The sequence below is a fragment of the Galeopterus variegatus genome, unplaced genomic scaffold (assembly GCF_000696425.1).
Source record: "Galeopterus variegatus unplaced genomic scaffold, G_variegatus-3.0.2 Scaffold4761, whole genome shotgun sequence".
Taxonomy (NCBI): domain Eukaryota; kingdom Metazoa; phylum Chordata; class Mammalia; order Dermoptera; family Cynocephalidae; genus Galeopterus; species Galeopterus variegatus.
The window spans coordinates 151,014-172,736 of NW_007730872.1; the positions used below are offsets into that span (position 1 = coordinate 151,014).

The 21,723-nt window shown below is 41.4% G+C and overlaps 2 protein-coding genes across 2 annotated transcripts; both read right to left on the reverse strand.

Moving 5' to 3' along the window:
* Nucleotides 1-5,621: 5,621 nt before the first annotated feature.
* LOC103603715 (taste receptor type 2 member 60) lies at nucleotides 5,622-6,720 on the reverse strand. Its single transcript, XM_008588286.1, has 2 exons — nucleotides 6,609-6,720; nucleotides 5,622-6,466 (listed from the first exon to the last, which is right to left on the reverse strand). Exons 1-2 carry the CDS (start codon nucleotides 6,718-6,720, stop codon nucleotides 5,622-5,624), a joined length of 957 nt encoding a protein of 318 aa, XP_008586508.1.
* A 5,170-nt stretch (nucleotides 6,721-11,890) lies between these two features.
* LOC103603716 (taste receptor type 2 member 62-like) lies at nucleotides 11,891-12,814 on the reverse strand. Its single transcript, XM_008588287.1, has one exon. It carries the CDS (start codon nucleotides 12,791-12,793, stop codon nucleotides 11,891-11,893), a length of 903 nt encoding a protein of 300 aa, XP_008586509.1. The 5' UTR covers nucleotides 12,794-12,814.
* Nucleotides 12,815-21,723: the final 8,909 nt, after the last annotated feature.

Below are 21,723 nucleotides of genomic sequence, written 5' to 3' on the forward strand. Positions count from 1 at the left end.
TTTAGTATGTGTATTCATTTGTGTTTACGGTCCTATTAATTGCAAGAAAAGTATTATTTTTTCATTCTAGGGCTTACCTTTATAATTATAATTATGTAAGTCTCTGAGTTTTCTATGTCTTTTAACCACATCTAGATTAGTTACTACCTATGAGCAACGATGAAAAAACAGAATTGGCGAGGTTGTAAAAGTCCGTGATTTCTGTCTTGCTGGCATTCTGCTCCTCTCCTTTTTTGTTCTATCTGATGAAGTAAGAGGCTTGAGGAGAGGGCCACATGGCAAGGAACTGGAGGAGGCCTCAGCCCACAGCTCATAAGGAACCGAGGCCTCAGTCCAACAGCCCAGGAGGAACTGAGTCCTTCCAACAACCATGTGAGCGAGCCTGGAATAGATCCTTCCCAGCCAAGCCCTGAGACAACTGCAGCCTTGGGAGAGACCAAGAGCCAAAGGATCCCTTGAGATATGCCTGAATTCTTGGTCCACAGACACCGAGTTAGTAAATGTGTTAAGCCACTAAGTGTTGAGGCAATTTGGTATGTGGCAATAGAAAATGAACGGATGCATAATAAGGCCCTTTTGCATTTCAGGATGAGTCTCTTTCTGCAGGAAGTGTTACTTTTGCTGAATTCATTTTAACTCTGTCCTCTCTGGAACCTCTCACTTCTCTTCATATTTCTTTTCACTTTCTTTCTTGACTCTACTTGATGCCATCTGTGATTGGCAGTGATTTTACATAATTTGACATTTGTGGATAACCTGTCTCTTAGCTTCACTGAAAATAGAGCCTTGAAAGTCTTTTTCAACTTTCTTGTTGCTCTTACGTGACTCCCAGAGGAAAAAAACTACTGACTTATGTAGATATGTTTATAGCAGAACTTTTATTGTTGTTTTAATTTGCACTTACCTGATTAAAGGTAAGAATTAGCTGCTTTTTAAAAAAATTGTTTGATGGTTACCTTTATGCTCTTTTATTTTCATTCCTGTATTCTCCCACAGGCAACCATTTTAATGTATTTGCAGGTCTGAAAAATATGATTTTTATTGTTTTGTATTAATGTATTTTTAAAATTTTATTTACTATTATCACTTTTTTTAACATTCTAAGATGTGGAGTAGTTGGTGGGGAGGGGGAGGAGAAAAAGGAGGAAGGGACTTGGGAGGAGGGGTTGGCCTGCAGTAGGCTCCTTTGCTGGCCTGGTTGCAGATGGCAGGGGAGCATGGACAAGGCTCAAGAGCCCGGGGAGGCTTCCAGTGGCAGCTCAGTCTTTGCTGGGCTGGATGCAGACATCAGCAGGGCATGGCTGAGGCCCTCAGCAACCCCTCCTACTCCAGTTCAGGAGCCCAGGGGCTTCTGGCAATGGCTCAGTTATCATTGGGCTGGATGCCAAGAAATAGCTTCTTTTTACATTCTTGGAAATCTATGTTTCTTTCTGTGTGAATTATCTATTTTTGGCATTTCATCAACATTCTATTACTTTGCATATATTTTTCTTATTGGTTTGGAGCAGCTCTTTGTATTTTAGAGACATTAGCTTTTTTTTTTTAGAAATGTCAATATTTTCTGGAAGTCTGTTACTTGTCCTTTTAAAATTGAATAGGACTTCATTGGTCTCTATGTTTACAGTGACTTATAATTAAAAAGAAGTTTTTTATTCTTTCTGTAGTCAAATTTACAAATTCTTGTTGTTATGACTTGACATTTCCAGTCTTGCTTAAGAAGGCCTGAGAAAACAGGGCTTCTCTGGCTTGTGGGAGTTGAAAGTGTGTACACACTCTACAATGAAATCCAAAAAGAGAGAGAACATAGTGACAATTCCTTTAAAATCTAAAGGCAGTATTTTATGAGGCAAAATAGTTTAATAATTAAATTATTTTTAAAAAGAATACAGGGCTTTAAAAATTAAATAATATTTATATTAAAGATTATCTATCTGGAATTTATGATAAAATATTGATTCTAATTTCATTTTTGTTTTTCCAATCGAAGTATCAGCATGCTGCAACACTATTAAATGATATCTTTTCCCCCCTGATTTAAAACGCTTTACTTATCATATATATAATTTTTCACGTAACTATTATCCGGACTCTCTGTTGATATACTTATCTATTCACTCCTTTTATTATATTTTATTATCTTATTATCTAATCAGGATCACACTGTTTTAAATAATATAGTACCCTCTGTACATGGCCAGCCACTAAATAAATAGATAAATAAATAAATACTATAGCACCAAAGTATCCCAATCCTAAGCATCCCACTCACTCACTGTCCATGAGACCTCAGTAAGCCTCTCTAAGTCTCAGTTTCCATTTTGCAGTGTTGTTTTATGAATTAAGTTTATTAAAGATTTAAGTAAATCACTGTTCTAGACCCATGCTTCACAAAAAGAATAGGCATTTAATAAATGATTGTTATTAATTTCATCATCATAATATATGATAAGATTTAACTACAGGCAAAAATTAGTGATAATAATAAATTACCAAGTATTTTAAGAATACAACAAGCCTGGCTTCTTTTTTATTTTTCCCTGTGTGTTCAAGCTCCAAGGGAACTTGTCCCTGTGGGGAAATCATTCAGAGTCTGGAAGATGTGCTGTTCTAGGCTAATTATGTGAAGAGCGGAAGGGAGGAAGAGCAGCTTATGTAGGACACTTTGGAAAGGGAGACTGGGTCAGTAACCAAGCAGAGAACTGGCACTTCACTTGGGATCCCATAGGAAGGAGCTAAAAGCCTGCTGTTCACAGTTGCTTAGCAACTTGCAAATGCACAAGAAAGGAAGAAGCGAAGACATCACGAAATCAGGGGAATTTTACTTTCTCACTCACCCATTTATTATTTCTACATTGTGCATAAGTCAAAGAGAAACTGAATATGTGTGACTTCCAACAAATAAGCCAGACAGACAGTAAAAGGAATGTAGTTTAAACATAGGCATACAAATGTCGTAGGCAGCCCAGAGCTAAATCTACAGACAAAAGTACATGTGCTTACAGCTGGAATCCTGGTGCAATTGAACCATTCTGGTCATGAAGCAAGCATCTATAAGTGCTTCAGAGAATGCACGGGAGAGGCTGAGGCAGCCCACGTGTGTAAGAAGTTTAGCGTCTCCTAGGGAGGAGAAGACAGGTATTGAATGACAGCACCACAAGGCAGAATTCATGTCACAGCTGAGGAGCATCAACTTATATGTCCTCAAAGGTGGGAGAGAGCACAGCTGGTGGGCACCCAGAAAAGCTTCACCGAAAAGGTACCATTCTAATTTACCTTTAAAAGCTGAATAGGGGAAAAAAAGTTTAAATAGGATTTTGACAATTACGTGTGAGAATGAGAGCACAGTTCAGCACGTCAGGGAGGAAGTTTCAGGTATGCCCAGAATCATGATAATCCAAATCTGCTGCAGAATGGAAGCGGTGAAAGAGAAAATTGTTGCCAAATTGTGGAGGTCCTCAAATGCCAAGTTTAGGGTCCTGTGCTTTATTTAACAGGCCCTGAGAGATGATTAGGGTGTGGGTGAAATGATCAGAGTTACACCTTCAGGAGATAAATCTGGTAAAGATAATTTTGATTGGGGGGGTAATCTGGTAATGTAATTTTGATTACAGTATAATGGAGCACGTGGTAGAGAAGAAATCTAAGGACTGTGAGAGGAGGTCAGTCAGATCTAAAAAAGGATGTACAGTAATGGGAAGAAAGGGACAGATGATAAAGACATTGCAGAGGTAAAATTTGAAGACAGCTTACTGATTGGGTACCAGGGCTCAGCAGAGAGTGAGGAATGAAAATTAACTCAGAGGTTATAAGCCTGTTTGCTGCGTATCAGTGGTGATTTCCAGCAAGTGGAAGAAAATGTTGGTTTAGAGTTTAGAGGCATTCAAGGCTTCGGTCATGATCTGCATGAAGGGCACAAGTGAAGCTATGTGAGTAGGTATAAACACCAGGGAAAGGGGCTAGGTATAACCTCAAAGGAAGAGGAGGACAGGCTCAAGAAGAACCCAAGGTCAAGAGGAGGAGCAGTCACACAAGGAGCAGGGAGCACAGCCGAGTGCGTTACACAGAAGCGCTGAGAAGAGCAACTTTCAGGAAGATGCGTGGATGGGCAACTATGGGTGACGTTTATTTCCTTTTTGTTTTTAATCTCCTACAAAGATCAGGTAGTATTTTTGTAAAAATATTTTTAATCAGTTTTTTGAGGGTTTTTTTTTTTACAGAAATTATTTGTTATCAAAGAAGCAAGTAGTTTGGAGACATAGGAGGATAAGGGCTGGGGTAACATCATGCTGGGAGATTAGGAGATCAGTTGTGTCCTTGTAGAAACATGTTTCAGCAGCGTGGGCAGGGGTGGAAGAGGATTGTAAGGGTCATGGCAGGACTCTCAGCAAGTGGCTGACTGGCAGGTTGGTCGCTTGAGGAGATGAGATGGATGAGGGGGCGTTTTTTCAGGAAAAAAGTTTAGAGGCACATTGGTTGAAGAAGGGAAGGATGATAAAGAGGAAGAGGTTGAAGGTTCATGTACAGGTGGAAATCCTTGACCGAGCTGAGGGCACAGAAAGAGGGCAGGAAGGAGTGGAGCCAGGGGCACAAATGTTAGCCTGGAAAGCCAAAAGCAGGGACCTGTCTTCTAATGCAGATGAGTGGGAGAGGGACGGATAAATAGGAAATGAGGCTGGGAGGTTTCAAAGGGAAGAGAGGGAAGCTGGGGGAGCTCAGTTTGAATGGTTCAAGAGGTAACTGAGTTAAAGAAGGTCTGAGAAGAGCTGGGAAAAGCAGAAAAGCACTCACACATTCATCACCAAACCAGGAGGTCTTGTCTTCTCAAATCTAAAGTCTCAGACAGTTATAGATGAACTTCTCCGTGTCAAAAATTTCAGTAGGTCCCAATATCAACACAAAGGAAGTTCCATCTGGACCCGTGGACCTTAACATTTATGGACCAGACTAACAGACTGGGCTACTGTAGAGAACATATTACATAAACCGTAGACCAGCCCCACTCAGAGGGACCTCAGAAGGTCATCTGAGAATATACAGATCCCAGACAATGCATCCTGTGCACACCTGCACCCATTCTACCATGCCCTGTGCAGAGAATTCGGACACCAGGAACTCTTTCATGGAGGGAAAGGGATTTTCATTGCAGTAGATGACTGGAAAACCATGAGGTGATGAACAAGGAAAGGTGGGTCGCAAGATGAAGCCAGAGGAAAACTGAGGTTCCAAAAATCACCTCTAGCCTGATGGGACAGATAAAATAAAATATTGTAAGATGTGTCAGGATCCTTGCATCTAGTTCCCCGAGGGATCATTTTAAACACCAAAAGACTGATCACAAGGAAAGTGAAAAGTCCCAGATTCTTTGGCTCATCAAGTCCCACAGGGAACCTGGTCATATCAGACACACTTGCTGAGTTATATAACGGTGACAACAGCCCATATTTCAGAACCTTTGACATCACCTTGAATCTTATTTCATTAAAGTCATTCTCCTAATCATTAAATGTAGCAAAGAGTAGGCAAGAGTGAGCAAACATTAAACATGTCAAAGAGAGGAGCTATGTCCCATTGTGTCCATGCCTTCTGCATTGGAGTCTCTGAGGCTTTTCTTCAACTGCAACTCAAGATGCCACACACCTTGAGGAACAGCCCCTCTCCAGCACAGCTCTCAGCCTGGGGTGGCAAAAAAGCAGAATGATGGGGTGGACTGCTGTGCACAGATAAATTGCTGCTTGCCACATCCAGTACCTTAATTCCCCAAATTGAAAAATAACTGCAGTACTGAGCACTAGCGACAGAAAATAGGAGATGAAGAGGATAGCAAAAGAGACTAGAGCCAGGAGAGCCTTGACGTGCACCTGAGCACTGGGCTCTCGGAATCCTGAAACGGTCAAGAGGGCCTTCTTCGTGTGTCTTCCCAGAGATGTGATGAGCAGAACCATGCAAATGAGAAAGACAACAGTAGGGACTGTCCAAGTAATCACTTTTAGAGGGAAGAGGTAGAATTTCTCATATGAGCTCCTTATGCTATTCCTAGTCAGGTTCCAAGGTTGCAGACCTGTCCTTACATAGTTCTGATATATCTTCTGGTTGCCTATGAAAAGTAAGATGGTGCTCAGGCTGGAGAGCCCCACAGAGCTGAGAAACATCCATGGTACCCAGGTAGACAACTTGCGCTTTAGCCAAAGGAAGACAGGGTGGGCAAATGTTGCGATTTTCACGCAATAGAAGACACTGAGCCAGGTGGAGAACCATAAGGTGGCAGCATTCAGGAAGTCCCACTGGAAACCTAGGAACTGCAGTACAGGGTTGTATGGAAAGGCCATTGGATATAGGAAAATATAAATGTTCTTACCCATCACCACCCACTGCAGACAGAAACGAGAGGCTCCTAGGCTGAGCAATAACTTATCACAAGGTGGCAGTGTTCTGCGTAGCAACCACTCTGTGCCGAGCACTGCAGTGAGGGTTGTATGGAAAGGCCATTGGATATAGGAAAATATAAATGTTCTTACCCATCACCACCCAGTGCAGACAGAAACGAGAGGCTCCTAGGCTGAGCAATAACTTATCACAAGGTGGCAGTGTTCTGCGTAGCAACCACTCTGTGAAGCCATTGCCCACCACTGCCACCAGGCACAAAAGGAATAAAATGACAGCCAAGATGATGGCCTTTGTATCAGTTGCTAGAGGTCCTGGAACCATGTCATCTCCACTCATCTCTCCTGTGACAAGATGGGCCCAAGGCTTCAAGAGCTATTTCTGTCAGGTTGCTCTGGAAGGTCCTGTATGATGTGTTTATCCCTCCAGCTGGCCCAAGTGCAGAGGCGAGGCCAGAGTCGAGGACATAGGCTATCTGAGGGGGATGAAGAGGTTTCTTCTCTGCCAGAATAGATGCAAATACTGTCAAGGCTCAGTTTCCATTGTCCCTCTTCCACCCCATGAATTTGCCTGCCCTTCTGCCTATTCTCTGCCCATTTCAACATCAGCATGGATAATATATCAGGACCTTGCATTTAGTGTCCTTTACACAGGAGGTTATACTTCTCTAAGCTGACACCTAAGACATGACCACACACCTGCCAGTAGCTCAGTGATGAAATCCACAGAGCACACCCCCTCCTGACAGTCAGAGCTCACATCCATCAGGGGAGATTGCTATGTTCCAGGCATAATTCTAGGTGCTCTCCATAGTACCAACAACTGTATGAAGTAGGTGCTTTGAGAATACCACTCCGACAGAGAGACAGTGAGAAAACAGGGCAAAATCTCTACTGAGAGAGGATAATTCAAATAATACCACTTGTGATGACTCATCATAAAATAGAACATAGGAGACAATTATATGTAATCAAGCAGGCAAATGTTTTTTAATTTTCAAAAATATAAGTAGTGATGGTTGAAGTGGCATTTCACAGAGGAACCCCTACCAAGATAGCTATAAAACCAAATAGACATGGGAGAAAAAGCCTTGGACTAGAAATCAAGACAGGCTTGAGTCCAAGCTCCATCCCTCACTGTGAGCTGTTGGGTTTGTCAGTTAGCCCCTCGGTGCCCCAGTTTCTCCATCTGTAAGATATGAAAAGTATCATCTGTTCTAATTCACAGCGTTATCTTAGAATCTCAGTTTTTAGAGTGAAAGAAGACATAAAAGATAATTTTACAGTTGTAAGAAATGAGGCCCCAAATTATAGATTAATACTCTCACCTAAAGTCACATAGAGGAAAAACCAAGACCCAAACTGATTCTGGGGCCAGGGATCTTTGCCATAGTTAGCAGTACATCTTACACCACCATCTTCTTTATTTTTAGCTGGAGTAAGAGGACAAAGTTTTGAGTCTTGTCACAATCACTAGTGACAGATTTTCAGGGTAGTTGCAAATAAATGTGATCATAAGCATCTGAAAGTACTTTGCAAACTATAAATCTCTGCATATACACAAGAAGTAATTAGGGTGATGATGATGACTTATCAGAATGACTGTCTTCCAAAAAGAAATCAGGAGAGCATCAGGAATGCAGTGGAAGTGCAGGGCACCAAACGTTGGACCATCTAGGTTAACCGCAGGAGGGAGAAGTAAGCAAAGACCACATTCTTCATAGGAATGAGTTTCAAAGAATCCATAAAAAATAGCAATCAACACCCAGGTGAGTGTAAGTGGGTTAATATGTCCGAGGGAGATTGGCAAGCAGAAATTGCCCTGGGTGAAATATAGCAACATTGAAGGTTTAGGATCAAGTAACATGAGAGTGATAAAGTATTTAATAGTACACCCCTCTCCTGGCCAGAACCACAGCCTACCAGTCCCATTCATAGAACCCCCACTAAGAGGAAATAGAACACAGAACACTCAGCATCTCTTTCCAGTTGCCAGTCCATGTCCAGGTGAAATTGTTTCTCCAACCCAGAGGCCAACTGTAGTGAACATTGTGCTCCTGAGTAAAGGAAAGAAGGTGAACTAAGGTAATTCATTTCCTCTGCCTTTCTGTCAAGATTCCAATTTCCAGGGAATCAAGTCCCCAGCTACTCTCTTCCTCATCCTTGTTCCTCTGTCTGACATTTTTTGGCTGTTTTCTACTTGAACTTGGAGTCATGGGGCAAACTCTGGGCTCACAGCTTTGGCATTTGGACAGCCACAAACCTCCCAATGTGGAAAAATCATGTCTTTCCCATCTACCTCCTACATCTTCAATGGCTCATAAGATGAAAAAGATGTGCTGCTGACGCTCAATTCTTTTAGCAACAATTTATTAAGCTTATACTGTATGTCATAGTAACCCCATGAAAGGTACCAAGTCTTTAAGAGTGAACTAAATATCTATCCTCAGAGTGCTTTCATTCAGTAGTCATAAATTAAAAACATTTACTGGGCATATAGGGTATGCAGATTAAGTTAATTAAAAAAGGATAAATAGTCGTTTGCATTTAAATATGCAATGTGCTTCATAGTGATTCTTTTGTTGTTTGCGTTTTCTGTTTGTTACATTTTACTTGCTTATATTCTGATTTATTTTCCTAGGTAGAAGCCAAGTCTGAGAATTTTTATATTTTCATAGCTAGTCTTTATAAATTTAATCATGAGGGTCGTAGGATAGGAATCCTGAGTAGGTTCTCTATATAGAAAACCTTCCCCTCAGTACTGTCTCTTAGAGGTATAAAAAAATAGTCACCCCCAGGCTGTGGTTCTAAATGTTATGTATCATCCTATTCCAACCCCAAGAATTCTCAGGGAACTTCAGCAGCAGCATGTGCATCATCGTGGGACAACTAAATGCTGTCTGGTATGCTGGAAAAAGACATAGCATCAGTAAAGGTGGTGGAAGTGTGATTATGTCCGGAATGATTGGATAAGTTTGGCTACAGCAGAGGATTCACATAAGGGAATAGTGGCATCTCAGGTTGAAATGACAGGCTGGAGAGAGATCACAGAAAACCTTGAAAGTCAGGATAAGGTACTGGATTGTATATTTGGTCAAGATGGAGCCACCAATTGTTTTGAGGCTCTTCTGAGCTGGAATTTAGGAAAGAAGGTTGAGAACATTAACCAATTAAGGACCCCTGAGATAAGCTCTCTAAACCTGCCTTAACTCAAGGAGCTGTGAAAATGTGGGAGAACACGAGTGACACACCATCTCCCGCCCACCCAAAGATGCTCAGTAAAGTTTTGAACTCTGTCTGAGGAAAAGACAGTCTTCCAGGTGCCCAGAGTTGAGTGCAAGGGGTAGAGGAAATCCACCCTGACGCTCTTGCCTTCTCTGCTTCCACCCAACCCTCTTGTAACTTGAGCCTCAAGTCTTAGTCCCCATAGTTTATTGCCTTCCCTGTAGGAAGTCATCCGCTCAGTCATGTTGCTGCAAAAAAAATGAACAAGAAAAACTGTTTATGACAGACGATGAGGATAATATGTATTGTCTAGGTGGGACAACTCACAGGTAGACCCTAGGGGTCTGTGAGATTAAAGTCTGGCCATAGTACCAGATTCTCACAGGTCCCTCTATCCTTCCTCACCCTCTTTCCACTCTCTGGGAAGCCCCCTGTGTTCCTTGCCAGCCATTTGAAAATCTCCTCATTTAAAGCCTTAACCATCTCCTTCTAAGAGAGAATTCCTCCCCTGTTATCTCATCTCCCTCTGGTCATCCTTCTCTCTTCTCTTGCCATAGCTCAGCCTGTGGCTAGCATTGTGGCATACTGTTTTGAGGTCTCAACTTTCCAGGATTGTTGGACAATTTACCATGAGTGCAATTATTGATTTGAAAATTCTTTGTAACCTCTGTTCTGTCCTATTATTTATTACTCCTATTTTGACTAGTTCAAACATATGATTCTCTCTTAACCATATCTGGTATATTTCCCAATCTCTTTCAGTCTATTGGTCTCTATACTTTTTCACTGTGAACTCCATCAGTAAATTATGAACATGCATCCCACCTGCTATGGACTGAATATTTGTGTCCTCCCAAAATTCATCCTCCATGTGATGGTATTTGGAAACGAGGCTTTGGGGAAGTAATTAGATCAGGAGAGTTGAGCCCTCATGAATAGAATCAGTGCCCTTATAAGAAGAAACACAAGACAGATGATCTCTCTCCACTATGAAGGGCACAAAAAAGGCATCTGTCTGCAACCTGGAAGAATGCTGTCACCAGAACCCAACCAGGCTGGCTGTCTGAGTTTCAGGTTCCAGAACTGTGAGAAATAAATGTCTGTTGTTTAAGTCACCTAGTATGTGGTATTCTGTCACAGCAGCCTGAGATGACTAAGACACTGCCATACAAATATTTATTTTAAATTATATGCATGTACTACTTTACTAATACATTATGTACATCATAAAATACACACAAAATTAGGAATTGAAAGAAGGAGATAAAAATAAATGGAAATTGAAGTTGCCACACTTTTCTCCCCATACCCAGTGGCTCATCCTGCACACACCTGGAATGAAGACACCTGAATTTGGTGACTACTGTCCTAGGCAATGGCATCCAGGATCCACATCCTGGGTGAGTGGACAGGAAGAATTAATTATCAAAATTAAGAATTGTAGAGATGTTCCTTTGTTTTCCATCTATCTTCTGTTGGCCGAACCAAAAAACATTTCCACATGAGACAATTCCACATAAGACAATTCATTTTAATTCAATATGTTGTGAACACATGAAGTCATGGACATGACCTATAGTGACATAAAACTCATAGAAGTCCTCAGCCTTCCATGGGATCAGACTGAAAAAGCTCCATCGATGGAAATAGTCTTATGCAGGCCACCAAAGAAGCCAATGACAAAGACTGGCAGAGAAAGGAAAGAAAGAAGTTCTAGGTGGGCCAAAGTAGCACATGTGGAAGGGAAGGACGTGTGGGAAGATGGAAAGAAACTTAATTGGACTGAAGTCGAGGGGCTGAGCTGAGAGCAGAGCAGCAGATGGGAAGGGCGGCAGGTGTCACAAAGTGGATGGTATTGTACAATCTATGCCACTATTTAAAAAAAGAAATTTCAGTTTGCCCACAGAGACAATCGACAATGGTTGCAGGTGTCTGGAAAGGGAACACAGACCAAAACAATGCTCAGAGGCTGTCATTAGGGTCGTTTGCATAGAGAGTCAGAGAGGCCTGTGAGGAAATGAAGCCACCAGCTAAAGTCAAGGTGTTTTGGAACTCAGACTAGGGACAAGCAGCAGTGGAGGGGATGGCAGGAACACAGAGGCATGGAAAAAGAAACAGTGGGGCCTGGAAGGATGGAAGGATGGGAAAGGAAAACAGAGATGAAAAGAGAAAAACAGTCCCCAAACTGTACGCATTCGTGCACTCACGGTGCTCCCCATCCCAGTACTGGCTATCAGCTCTGTAACTGACAGCGGAACCACCCTTTGCCCAGGCCTTCCAAAGCCTCAGGGGCTAGAAGCATCCTCAGGCTTCATCTTCAGGGCCTTTCTCAGCTTGGGGCTGCTGAGCATCAGGATCGTGGAGTGCAGAGAGATGCCTGCATAGATCATCACTTCCTGGGCCAAGTGCCAGTGATCCCAGGAGACTGTGGATTTCCTAACAGAAATCACCGTGGACAGGAAATGCCAAGTATGGAAGATGAGTAAGAAAGTAAGTGATTTTAGAGCCTTGGTGTGAGCCTGGGTGCTGGGATCCCGAGGGCCAGCCCTGCAGTTGGTCATCTGCCTCAGGTGCCAGCACAGTGAGAACATGAGCAAGACAGCGGACACCACAAACAGGAGGAACGGAACTGAAAATGTAAGCACCAGCTGAGGGAGGAAATGACGCTGATGGAAGGCCTCTAACCTAGAAACCAGGGTGCTGTTTCTGAGGGAGATCTGGCAGGAAGTCATCCGAGCATAAGTTGTATTCCCAATGGCTGATGAGATGGTTGATAGGCCACCGATCAGCAGAGAGCCCAGCAGCAGCCTGGGCACCAACTGCGAAATCCTCCACTTCAGCCAGACGAAGATAGGGTGGGAAAAGGACGAGATCTTCACACAGTAGAAGACAGCAAGCCAGGTAGTAAGCCAGCAAGTCACAGTGTTGATAAACGTCCAGAGGATGCTGAAATAGTAAAACATGCAACCCACATAAAAGGAGACCAGGAAGCTGTTCAGGACAGTTATCCCATGCAGGCAGAACCGGGAGGCGGCGAGGCAGGACACAATCATGTCAGCTGCGGGCAGTGCCCGGCACCGCATCCACTCCCTGCCCAGCACGGTGACCATGAAGCCATTCTGCAACATTGCAGCCAACGACTCCAGGAGAAAGATGACCATGAAGATCACTGTGGGTGAGGAAGGCATCTTCTCCAGGGAGGGTCTGCTCAGACTCGGTCCTACTCTGAAGCACTGGGACACATCGGCAGAGGAAAACTGCCTCTCTGTCCAAACCACCCTGTTGAGACCAGAGACCCAGAAACCCCTCTCCCTGGATTCATGCAAAAGGCCAGCCACCGGCAGACACCCCCTGTACCCAGGGTTTGAAAAGAGGATTCCTGCGATCTCTCTTGCATGTAAATCACGCCCAGCTCAATGACACCCTGCATCTATTTGCATACCCTGTATTTGCCTATTCTTTATCAGAGCCAGATGCAGGGAAATGTTAACAGGAATGAGGCTCCAGGAAGGATTGAAAGTATTCATATTTTGCACATTATTACTTAACTGTACTATCCTTCCTAACTTTTTCTCAAAAGATGCCATCACCTTTATTCCCATCCCTGAACCACAGACTTTCCCTGACCCTTCACATCCTGGGTTCATATTTTACTCAGTAGCCTCTATACATTGCATTGAGGCCACCTCCTGAATGGGTGGAATAGGACGTCATCCATATGCACGAGCTTAGAATTACCAAGAAAAGGCTTCAAACCACTGGCTGACCTTTCACACTGCCTAACATATCACAGTCAGGCTCCATATTGGAGTTAAAATGTGAATTTCCCTGACATGTTAACATCAAATCTGCTAGCCATTATAACTTTAGATTGACTATGTCAGAAAAATCAAAATTAATCAATTCCTAAGAAGGTTCTGAGGAAATGAGAAAGAGCAGAAGCAGCTTAGGACAAAGCTGGTCCACAAGGAGGGACTGCTGTACATAGGGCAAGCTCTGTCCTATAACAATACTTAAGACAATAACAACCAACCCATGAGAATACCTTGTCATTTGTAAAGTGATTTCACACAGATTACATTTTGCCTCCACCACCAACCACACAGAGTGATGCTGGTTCAGATCACCCAGCCCAGGCTCAGGGAGCCATGAAAGGTCCAGCTGGGGCAGGGTGTAAAAGGAAAGGATGCCTATGAACATAAAAAAAGGAAAGAAAAAAAAAAGGGAAAGAGAGGTGGTGGGTAGAAGAGAGCAAGGGTGTGGATGGAACAGCGGGGAAGAGAATCCCCTCTTCAGATGTCTCAGATCCTGGACTCAGTGGCGTCCCAACAACAACTCACAGAAAACAGCTCTGCCGCCTACTTTATATGGTCTCATGCAAGATTGCACAGGTGAGAGGTCTGGGTGTGAAAGATTAAAGAGAAATAAAAACCAGGACAAGCATTTACAAGAATAGTGGAGACCTCAAGGAAAAGAGGTTCAGCTAATTCTCAAATACAGCATTTGCTTGAAGAGCTGCTTCTTTTTAGTGAACTCTCAGATTATCAAAGAGCACATAATCCAACTTGATCAACTGTTTTGCAACATAGCTTCAATGTCTTGATTTAATTCTTTGCATGTTGTCCTCTGCCTTCTTGAAGACAGCAGTAATGAGTGGCTTTTCCATGTTTCACAACATTTTGGCTCTTCTCGAAATCCTTTGGCAAGAGCCCAGCTTCATGATGTCATCAAGAAGCAAGTCAGGGCCATGACATACACGCCCTATTGCAGCCACAGGTAACCACACAGACATTGTGTGCTCACAGGCAACCTTCATGCTACTCACACAGTCACCAAAGCATGCACTTTGACAGAACAAGTCTTCCCCAGGACTTTTGCTTTTCTACAGTTGACAGCTCTACAAAGTGAGTGTTTTCTCCTGTTTCAATACTCTTCTGTATGAAGGTTAAAAGAATAACTTTCCCCCAGGCACCTGTCCGTCCATCTCTCAGTGCTTCACTGGATATGTCTTATAAAGGTCCCATGTCCCATTTGTAGTCTACCTCCAAAAGAGGCCACAAGCAGGACAATGATTTTAGTTTTCAAATATCCTTCAAATATGAAACAGCAATCAAAATACTAGGTGTTTCTCATCAGAGTTCAGGTCACATTTCTGTTTTCTAAAGGTGTCTCATGCCTGCAAATGAAACTGATAAATTCTTTTCTGTAGCATGATTGGAAATATTTTTTTTAGGATGATGCCTAAGTCCCTGGTGAAATGATTCTAGTGTCAAACAAGTAACAGCAGGAGGCTGGATTCCAGGTGGAAGATTCTGCAAAGATCTACTTGCACTTCCTTCATTTTGGCTCTCCACAGTAGTAAAGGGTCTCTGTTCATTAGTTTGCATTTTGTTTTGTTTTTTTCTTGTTACATTCAAGAATTCATTGGGTCATCTCAGAGACATGTGAAAAAACATTTAATTTGGCAGGTTGAGAAGTCCAAAGTCCATCTGGTGGTGGTGATGATGACCCAGGGGTCTCCCATTGCAAGGTGGTGGAAGCAGAGAGAGCAGAGAGATCAAGAGAGAGAGACTCTGCTCTTCTTTTAAAGCCCTCAGAACCACACCCCTGACCACCATTTTTAATTCATTTGCTACTGCACAGTCCTACAATCCAATCACCTCATCAAGGCTCCACCTTTCAATTACCATAATAGGATTTCCCATCCTCTTAACACTCTCCGTGGGGGCTAAGTTTCTAATACATAAAACTTGGGGGACACAATCCAAGCTTCAGTGAGTTTTGGGGACACATAATTCAATCCACTACAACGGGGTTTGTAAATCTTGGTGCCCATTCCCCACTGAACCTTTGAGTGAACTTAAGTACATAAATACTTCCACATCCTTGCATGGTTTTATCACTTAACTAATAGGTAACCTGTGCCAGGGAAAGGCAGAGGAGGAAGGAAATAATGCTTTAATGGCTAGTCTATGCATAAATATTAAACTAAACCATGAACAAATTTAATAATGATTTTCGTAAAGAATAAACTCATTACCTTTTTCCCGACCCTACAGACCTCCTCTCACTTTTAGGTAAATAATCTAGGACAAAACATTGGCTCTAATAGCAATTCGATGTGAAATAGAATCATAGCTTTCCGAAAGCAAATTTGCAAATTTCCTACATTCTCAATTATCAAAATGTGTAAGCACAGTTAACTATTCTTCAACATTCAGGTAAATTTACATGCTTTACTTTCTAATAAAATAATATCATTTCAATGTTATTTTTATGATTATAAGGTTAGCCTGAAGTACATTTCAGAGTCCAATTTTATTCTAATTCAAAAATATTTAGAAAAGTTCTTTGTCTTGTATCATTTGAACAATTAGAAGCAGTAAAATTAGTCTCTGAAGGAATAAATCAGTGCTCCTTTTATCATGCCATAAACTTCACTCAATATCTAATGCCTATTCTTAGAATTACTTATGTTCAGTGACTTCTAAATCAGTGGCTTACAAACATATTTCCAGGATGTTCTCACAATAGGAAAAGGATAAGAGGTGAATTGAGAAAAGTAGAGAACAGATCCTCATCCCCTCTTTGCACAGAGCAGTTCTGCTTACATTTGTTTTAAATACTGAGCTTCTATATAAGATTTCAGTCAGAGACAGAACTCCATTGCAAGAAACAACATTGAAACTGCTGTCCTAGATCAAAAGTTAACAAGACGCATAAGGACAGATTGTACCAATGCATCTGCTTTCATTCCCTCTCCAAAACTCTTCAGAATTAAAACTCTGTATTTAACTGGCAATCAAAAAAAAAATTTGTAGAAAATTGTTGGTCTGTATAGTTATTTGTATTGTGGGATTCATTGTGATGCCTCTGCATTTATTCTTATTGCCTCTCCTTGAAGATGGCATAATATATAATTTAGCCTGTGGTGTCAGTGATAGAAGTGATACCTTTCTAAAGAAGGGGTTTATCATAATCTTGAGGGCTTGTACTTCTGGAATTGCATTCCCTTCTGTTGTGCCTTTTTTTTTTCTTTAATATATATGTATATATATAATATAACGTTGACCAGTCCTGGTTACATTTTTTTCCCCTTTGGACCATAAGCCCCTGAGGTATAGTGATTTCCAGACCTGGGTGACTTAGAAATTAAAGTGAAGAGACCTTTACATGGAGAAGTAATTTGCATGTATAGTATAAGAAGGTGTTCCTTAGGTATGTTACAGGCTTACTCTAAACCATTTGAGTTATGCTTCAAAGTAATTGTAATTTAATATTGGTAGTATAGCAAATTATGATGAGTAGCTCTACTTGTATGTTTTAAAATTCATCATATGTTCACATGCTTAAATCTAGGTATCAGAATTTAAGCAATTCTTGAAATGAATGAATGTGTCCTTAATATACTGATTACAAAGCAAAAAAAAAAAAACTCTTCAGAATTAACTGTAAAGGATTTTTTTAAAAATTATTTTTAAGGCATCAATCCATTGTAACAGAGAGAGCAAAAAAACAAAACAAAACACATCTAGGAAGCTGGGATGTCAATATAAGACTGGTCAGACATAGCAGACCCGAGAAAACTGAATCTTTTGCCAACAGAAGGAAAACTCAAGAACAAACCTGATTTCACTCAAAATTTGCAGTACCAGGTACCTCTGGAGAAAAATTGGTTAAAAATCAGTTTAGGGGTCAGATTCCTAGATCATCTCTCCCCTTTTGTAAAACTGGGCAACCACTACTCCCCCACCCTAGGGAAAGACTGGTGGTGTATTCTATGGAAATGAAAAAATCGAATCTCTGAGCTGGAAGAATGTCAAACACAGTTGAGGCAAGGATGCTAGACTGAAACCAGGGAAATTAGGTAAACACATGCTTTTCCCTCCCTTGGCTTTCAGGACACTGGCACCCAGACCTTCACCCTCCAGGCAGGAGAAGTGTATAGTCTCTTCCAAAAATCTGAACACTCAAAAACAGAGCATGCCCGGGCTCCTAAGACAGGAGCCAAGGGCCAGCCCCCTCCGCTCAGGTGCAGGCAAGACACAGAGCAAGCCCAGGGTCCTTAGGTGGAGCCGAGGGCAGCATCTCTCACCAGGAAACAGGCAAGGAGAACACCAAAAACACCACTTCCCCATGGGTGGCCCACCACAGCCACAGCTGCTGCAAAAGTAGCTCAACACCACAGCAGTAGCCACAGCCGCCATGCAGGTGGCCCACCAGACACCTGACTGCAGTGACACAAGGAGAGTCACTAGTGGAGACTGGAAAAAGAAGAGGACATCTCTCTCCTCAAAGCCCACTCTAGCATAATAGAAGAAGCAACTGCTCTGCCATGTCCCTGTAATTTCTGTCTTCTCTCTTTTTTTCTTGGTCAGCCTAGATAATGGTTTGCAAATTTTGTTGATCTTTTTAAAGAATCAACAACAACAGCAACAAAAAAGACTGTTAAGCAGTCTACAAAGCACCACCGATATGAATATTATAATCAAATATTAACTTTACATAATTCTTTTATGGCATAATAATCTTTATATATAGTGTAACTTGTTAAAATATGTAACTATTACTCATTTTCTTTGACAGACTTTGTTATGGGAGATTGAAATCAAGCTCAAAACTCATTTCTCATTATGATCTAAGTTTTTTCCTTATTTCTTTTCTGCATCTCTTCTCTTATGACAATTTTGAATTTTCTAAATCAGGTAGTTAAGAACATTTTTGTTTTCAAGAGTTCATCATAATACATTTCTATGTTTAATATGAAATTAAATTAAATTAAAAATATACAGCAAAACTTGGGGAAAAACAAATCTGAACAGTCCAAGAGGAAGATCTAAAGATACTGATATCAGAGGTTCCTCAAATAATTGGCCCAACTGATCACTCTACAGTGAAACCCATGGTCAACAAGTCCCATTCACGAGTTCAGAGTTTCCAATCAGACTTTTTAGTCCTTACTCAACATAAGCAGATAACAAGAAACTTGGGCATCTGAGAATAACCTCTAAAATCGGAGCTAAGACCAAAACAAAAACCAAAATAGCTACTTGGAGGAAAAAACAATGCAAAGAGAAGAAACATTCCCCCCCAAAAAACCCATATTCTCCAAGAGTTAAGAAAATATGATGATACCCTATAAAATAACAGTATGCTATTAAAAAGGGAACACACAACGTTTTTAAAAGATGAGCTCTTGGGAATTAAATACATAATATCTTAAATTAAAAACTCAGTAGAAGAGATAAATTTATGAAATCTTAGAAAGTAGAGGGAAAAATATGTAGGTGAAAAACAAAAAAGAATGCCAGTCCAGGATATCCAATAGCTAAGTAACAAGAGTTCTAGAAAAAAGAGAAGTAATGAGTGGAGGGCAGAAAACCATCAATAAAATAATTGAAGAAAAGTTCCCAGAACTAAAGGATATGAGTGTTTACATTAAAAAGGTTGTATCTGGCCCATCATCGTACAATTTTAGAATACTGAGCATAAAGAGAAGATTCTACAAGCTTCTAAGAAGGAAAAAGAGGGAAGGGGGAATACCAAATTCAAAATATTAGCAACTGGATTAATTTTAGACTTTTCGAAAGTAATTTTGGAACAATTGCAATGGAGCAATGCCTTCAATACACTGAAAGAAAATTATCTCCAACCTAGAATTCTCTATCTGGATATTCAAGTGCAAAGGTAAAAATAAGGATTTTTCCAGACCAGCAAAGTCCCCCCAAAAGTTTATTTCCTATGCCCTCTTTTTGTGGGAGCTACTGGAGATTACATTCCAAAGCTAGTGTACACCACGATAAAGGAAGACACGGGGTACGGACAGATCCAAGGTGAGGGAGAGGCAAAGCAGCCACCAGGGCCACGGTAAAGACAGATCTCAGGACGGACGAAGGTGCATAGCACAGGGATGAGTCCAAACTGGAGCAGAGCAGGAGGCTCCAGGACGGACTTTCTCAGGCAAATGTAACCTTTGAATACCTGATGCATCCAGAATTGTTGACAAAGGTTTAGACCCATGGTGAAGGGTCTGAGAGCCAAAAGCAAACCAAACAAGGCAAGTGGACAGAAAACAAAAATTTGTGCAGGAGAGAAAAAGTAATTGTGGTATAATACGTGGCTCCACCATGAGTAGCATTTACATTGTCATAAAGTCTTAAACACTGAATATCCATTTAACCATCATTACAATTAAACTACATTGAAAAGTGGAGGATAGAAAGAAGGAGGATGAAAGAGGAGGATGAGGAAGAAGTGAGGTTTTATACTCCACAGTGGAAAGTATGCCCAAGACTGAAAAACCACAAGTAGCAACACAAGCATATAATTCAGAGACAAAGGTGCACACACACACACACGCACACACACACACGCGCGCACACACGCACACACGCACACACACACACACACACACCCCAGCTAAAAGAGATGAAAGTAGTTGCCTTGGGAAATGGGAATTGGAGGAAGATGGTGGCAAGAACCACTGCTTTCCAGAACAAATCTGATAGAAATACTTGACTCTTTGGGCCGGCCCGTGGCTCACTCGGGAGAGTGCGGTGCTGATAACACCAAGGCCCCGGGTTCGGATCCCATATAGGGATGGCCGGTTGGCTCACTGGGTGAGCGTGGTGCTGACAACACCAAGTCAAGGGTTAAGATCCCCTTACCAGTCATCTTTTAAAAAGAAAAAAAAGAAATACTTGGCTCTTTAAACCAGATACATAAATAACTTTGATAAAACCTTAGAAAAAAATGAGAAAAGGCAACCAGGGGAAGGGTACAAGCAAAATAGCCAAATTACGCTTCCTTGGTTTTTGTAAATGGTGGTGCCTCCTTCAGCAATTAAGTATTGGACGGCTGTCTTCTTTAAACAGGAATTATAATGATCTAATATTACTCATAATTTTATTAAAATCTTCCAAGTATGTGTTTTTCATAATCACTTGGAAGAAGAAAGGGCAGAGAAGTCAATATGAGTCATGTTTCTGAAATGGCTTAATCATCTTGCTAAAAAAAAAAGTCATAATCCAAAATTTTCATTTTTCAAACAAAGATTTTTCTCCTGAAATTTTCCCCTGCACCCTCCTCCTGTCCTCAAACAACCCCTACCCAACACTCATCAACATACCCCTTCCTGAAGGCACAGGGGGTGAGGGGAGCGTTGCTGGGAGCAGATTATGAAACATTTCTTCTAAGGGCAAGGCCAAAATGTAGCGACCTACATAGCAGTCTTCATGGTATGACAGTGCTGGGAAGTGGGGGAGAAAATAAAGAGGTGAATGGAGAGACATCCACTGTCTTCACAAAATGAGGTGGAAACTCTTACATTTCCTCTTAAACTCAATGGAGATGAGAAGGAGTTAAAAATCATGCCCAATCTCCCAGTTCCTCCAGGCAATCCCCACAGAAAATCCCCATCATTTTATTTGCAGGCGTGTGCAGAAATAAAGAAAATGCAGGAATTTCAGCGTGGCTAAAGTGGTAGAGTTTCCAACTGGGTAAATCTAATGGTTTCAGGAACACTGGGCAAGTGACTGGAAACCAATAGAAAATGCGTGCTGGGCTCCCAAGATGGTAGGTTGGCGGATGAGTTTTTTTTTCCTCCATCAGATCATGCTAACAAAAGTAAGAGTAGAAAAAAATATTTTTCATAAACCACAAGGTATTAAGTAGTTCTAGGAAAAAAAACACAAGCTCAAATTGAACTAACGCTTATTGAAAACCTGATATGGGGCTGTTGTTGTGCTAAACACATTTGCATTCATCATTTTCTCATTTAATCTTATTTAAGAATGCCATACATGCTCCAGATTTTGCTCTTTATTATTAGATACACCGTCTATGCCTCCATTTTTTTCTGAGAAAAAAATATAGTGACACTGCCACAATTCTACCTTTTCCCCAAATGGGACATCAAGATACCATGTTGCTTCACAGTATTTTCCACAGCCTGATGGAACCAAAAGAAACTGCTTTATCTCCTTGCCATTTTTTAATGATTATAGCTCAAATTTCTGAACCACGATTGCTGTTTTGAGTAACTAACAAGTGTTTTCCCACCTCCCTGTTTCTCCTCTTCCCTGTAATACTTCTTATTTACCACCCAGATAAATATGCC

Excerpts from the sequence above, each read along its gene's own strand:
- LOC103603715 (XM_008588286.1), bottom strand. The coding sequence starts at position 6,720 with ATGAGTGGAGATGACATGGTTCCAGGACCTCTAGCAACTGATACAAAG. Across the intron at positions 6,467-6,608 it reads AGTGGTGGGCAATGGCTTCA|TCACTGCAGTGCTCGGCACA; the intron begins CAGAGTGGTTGC and ends TCCATACAACCC.
- LOC103603716 (XM_008588287.1), bottom strand. The coding sequence starts at position 12,793 with ATGCCTTCCTCACCCACAGTGATCTTCATGGTCATCTTTCTCCTGGAG.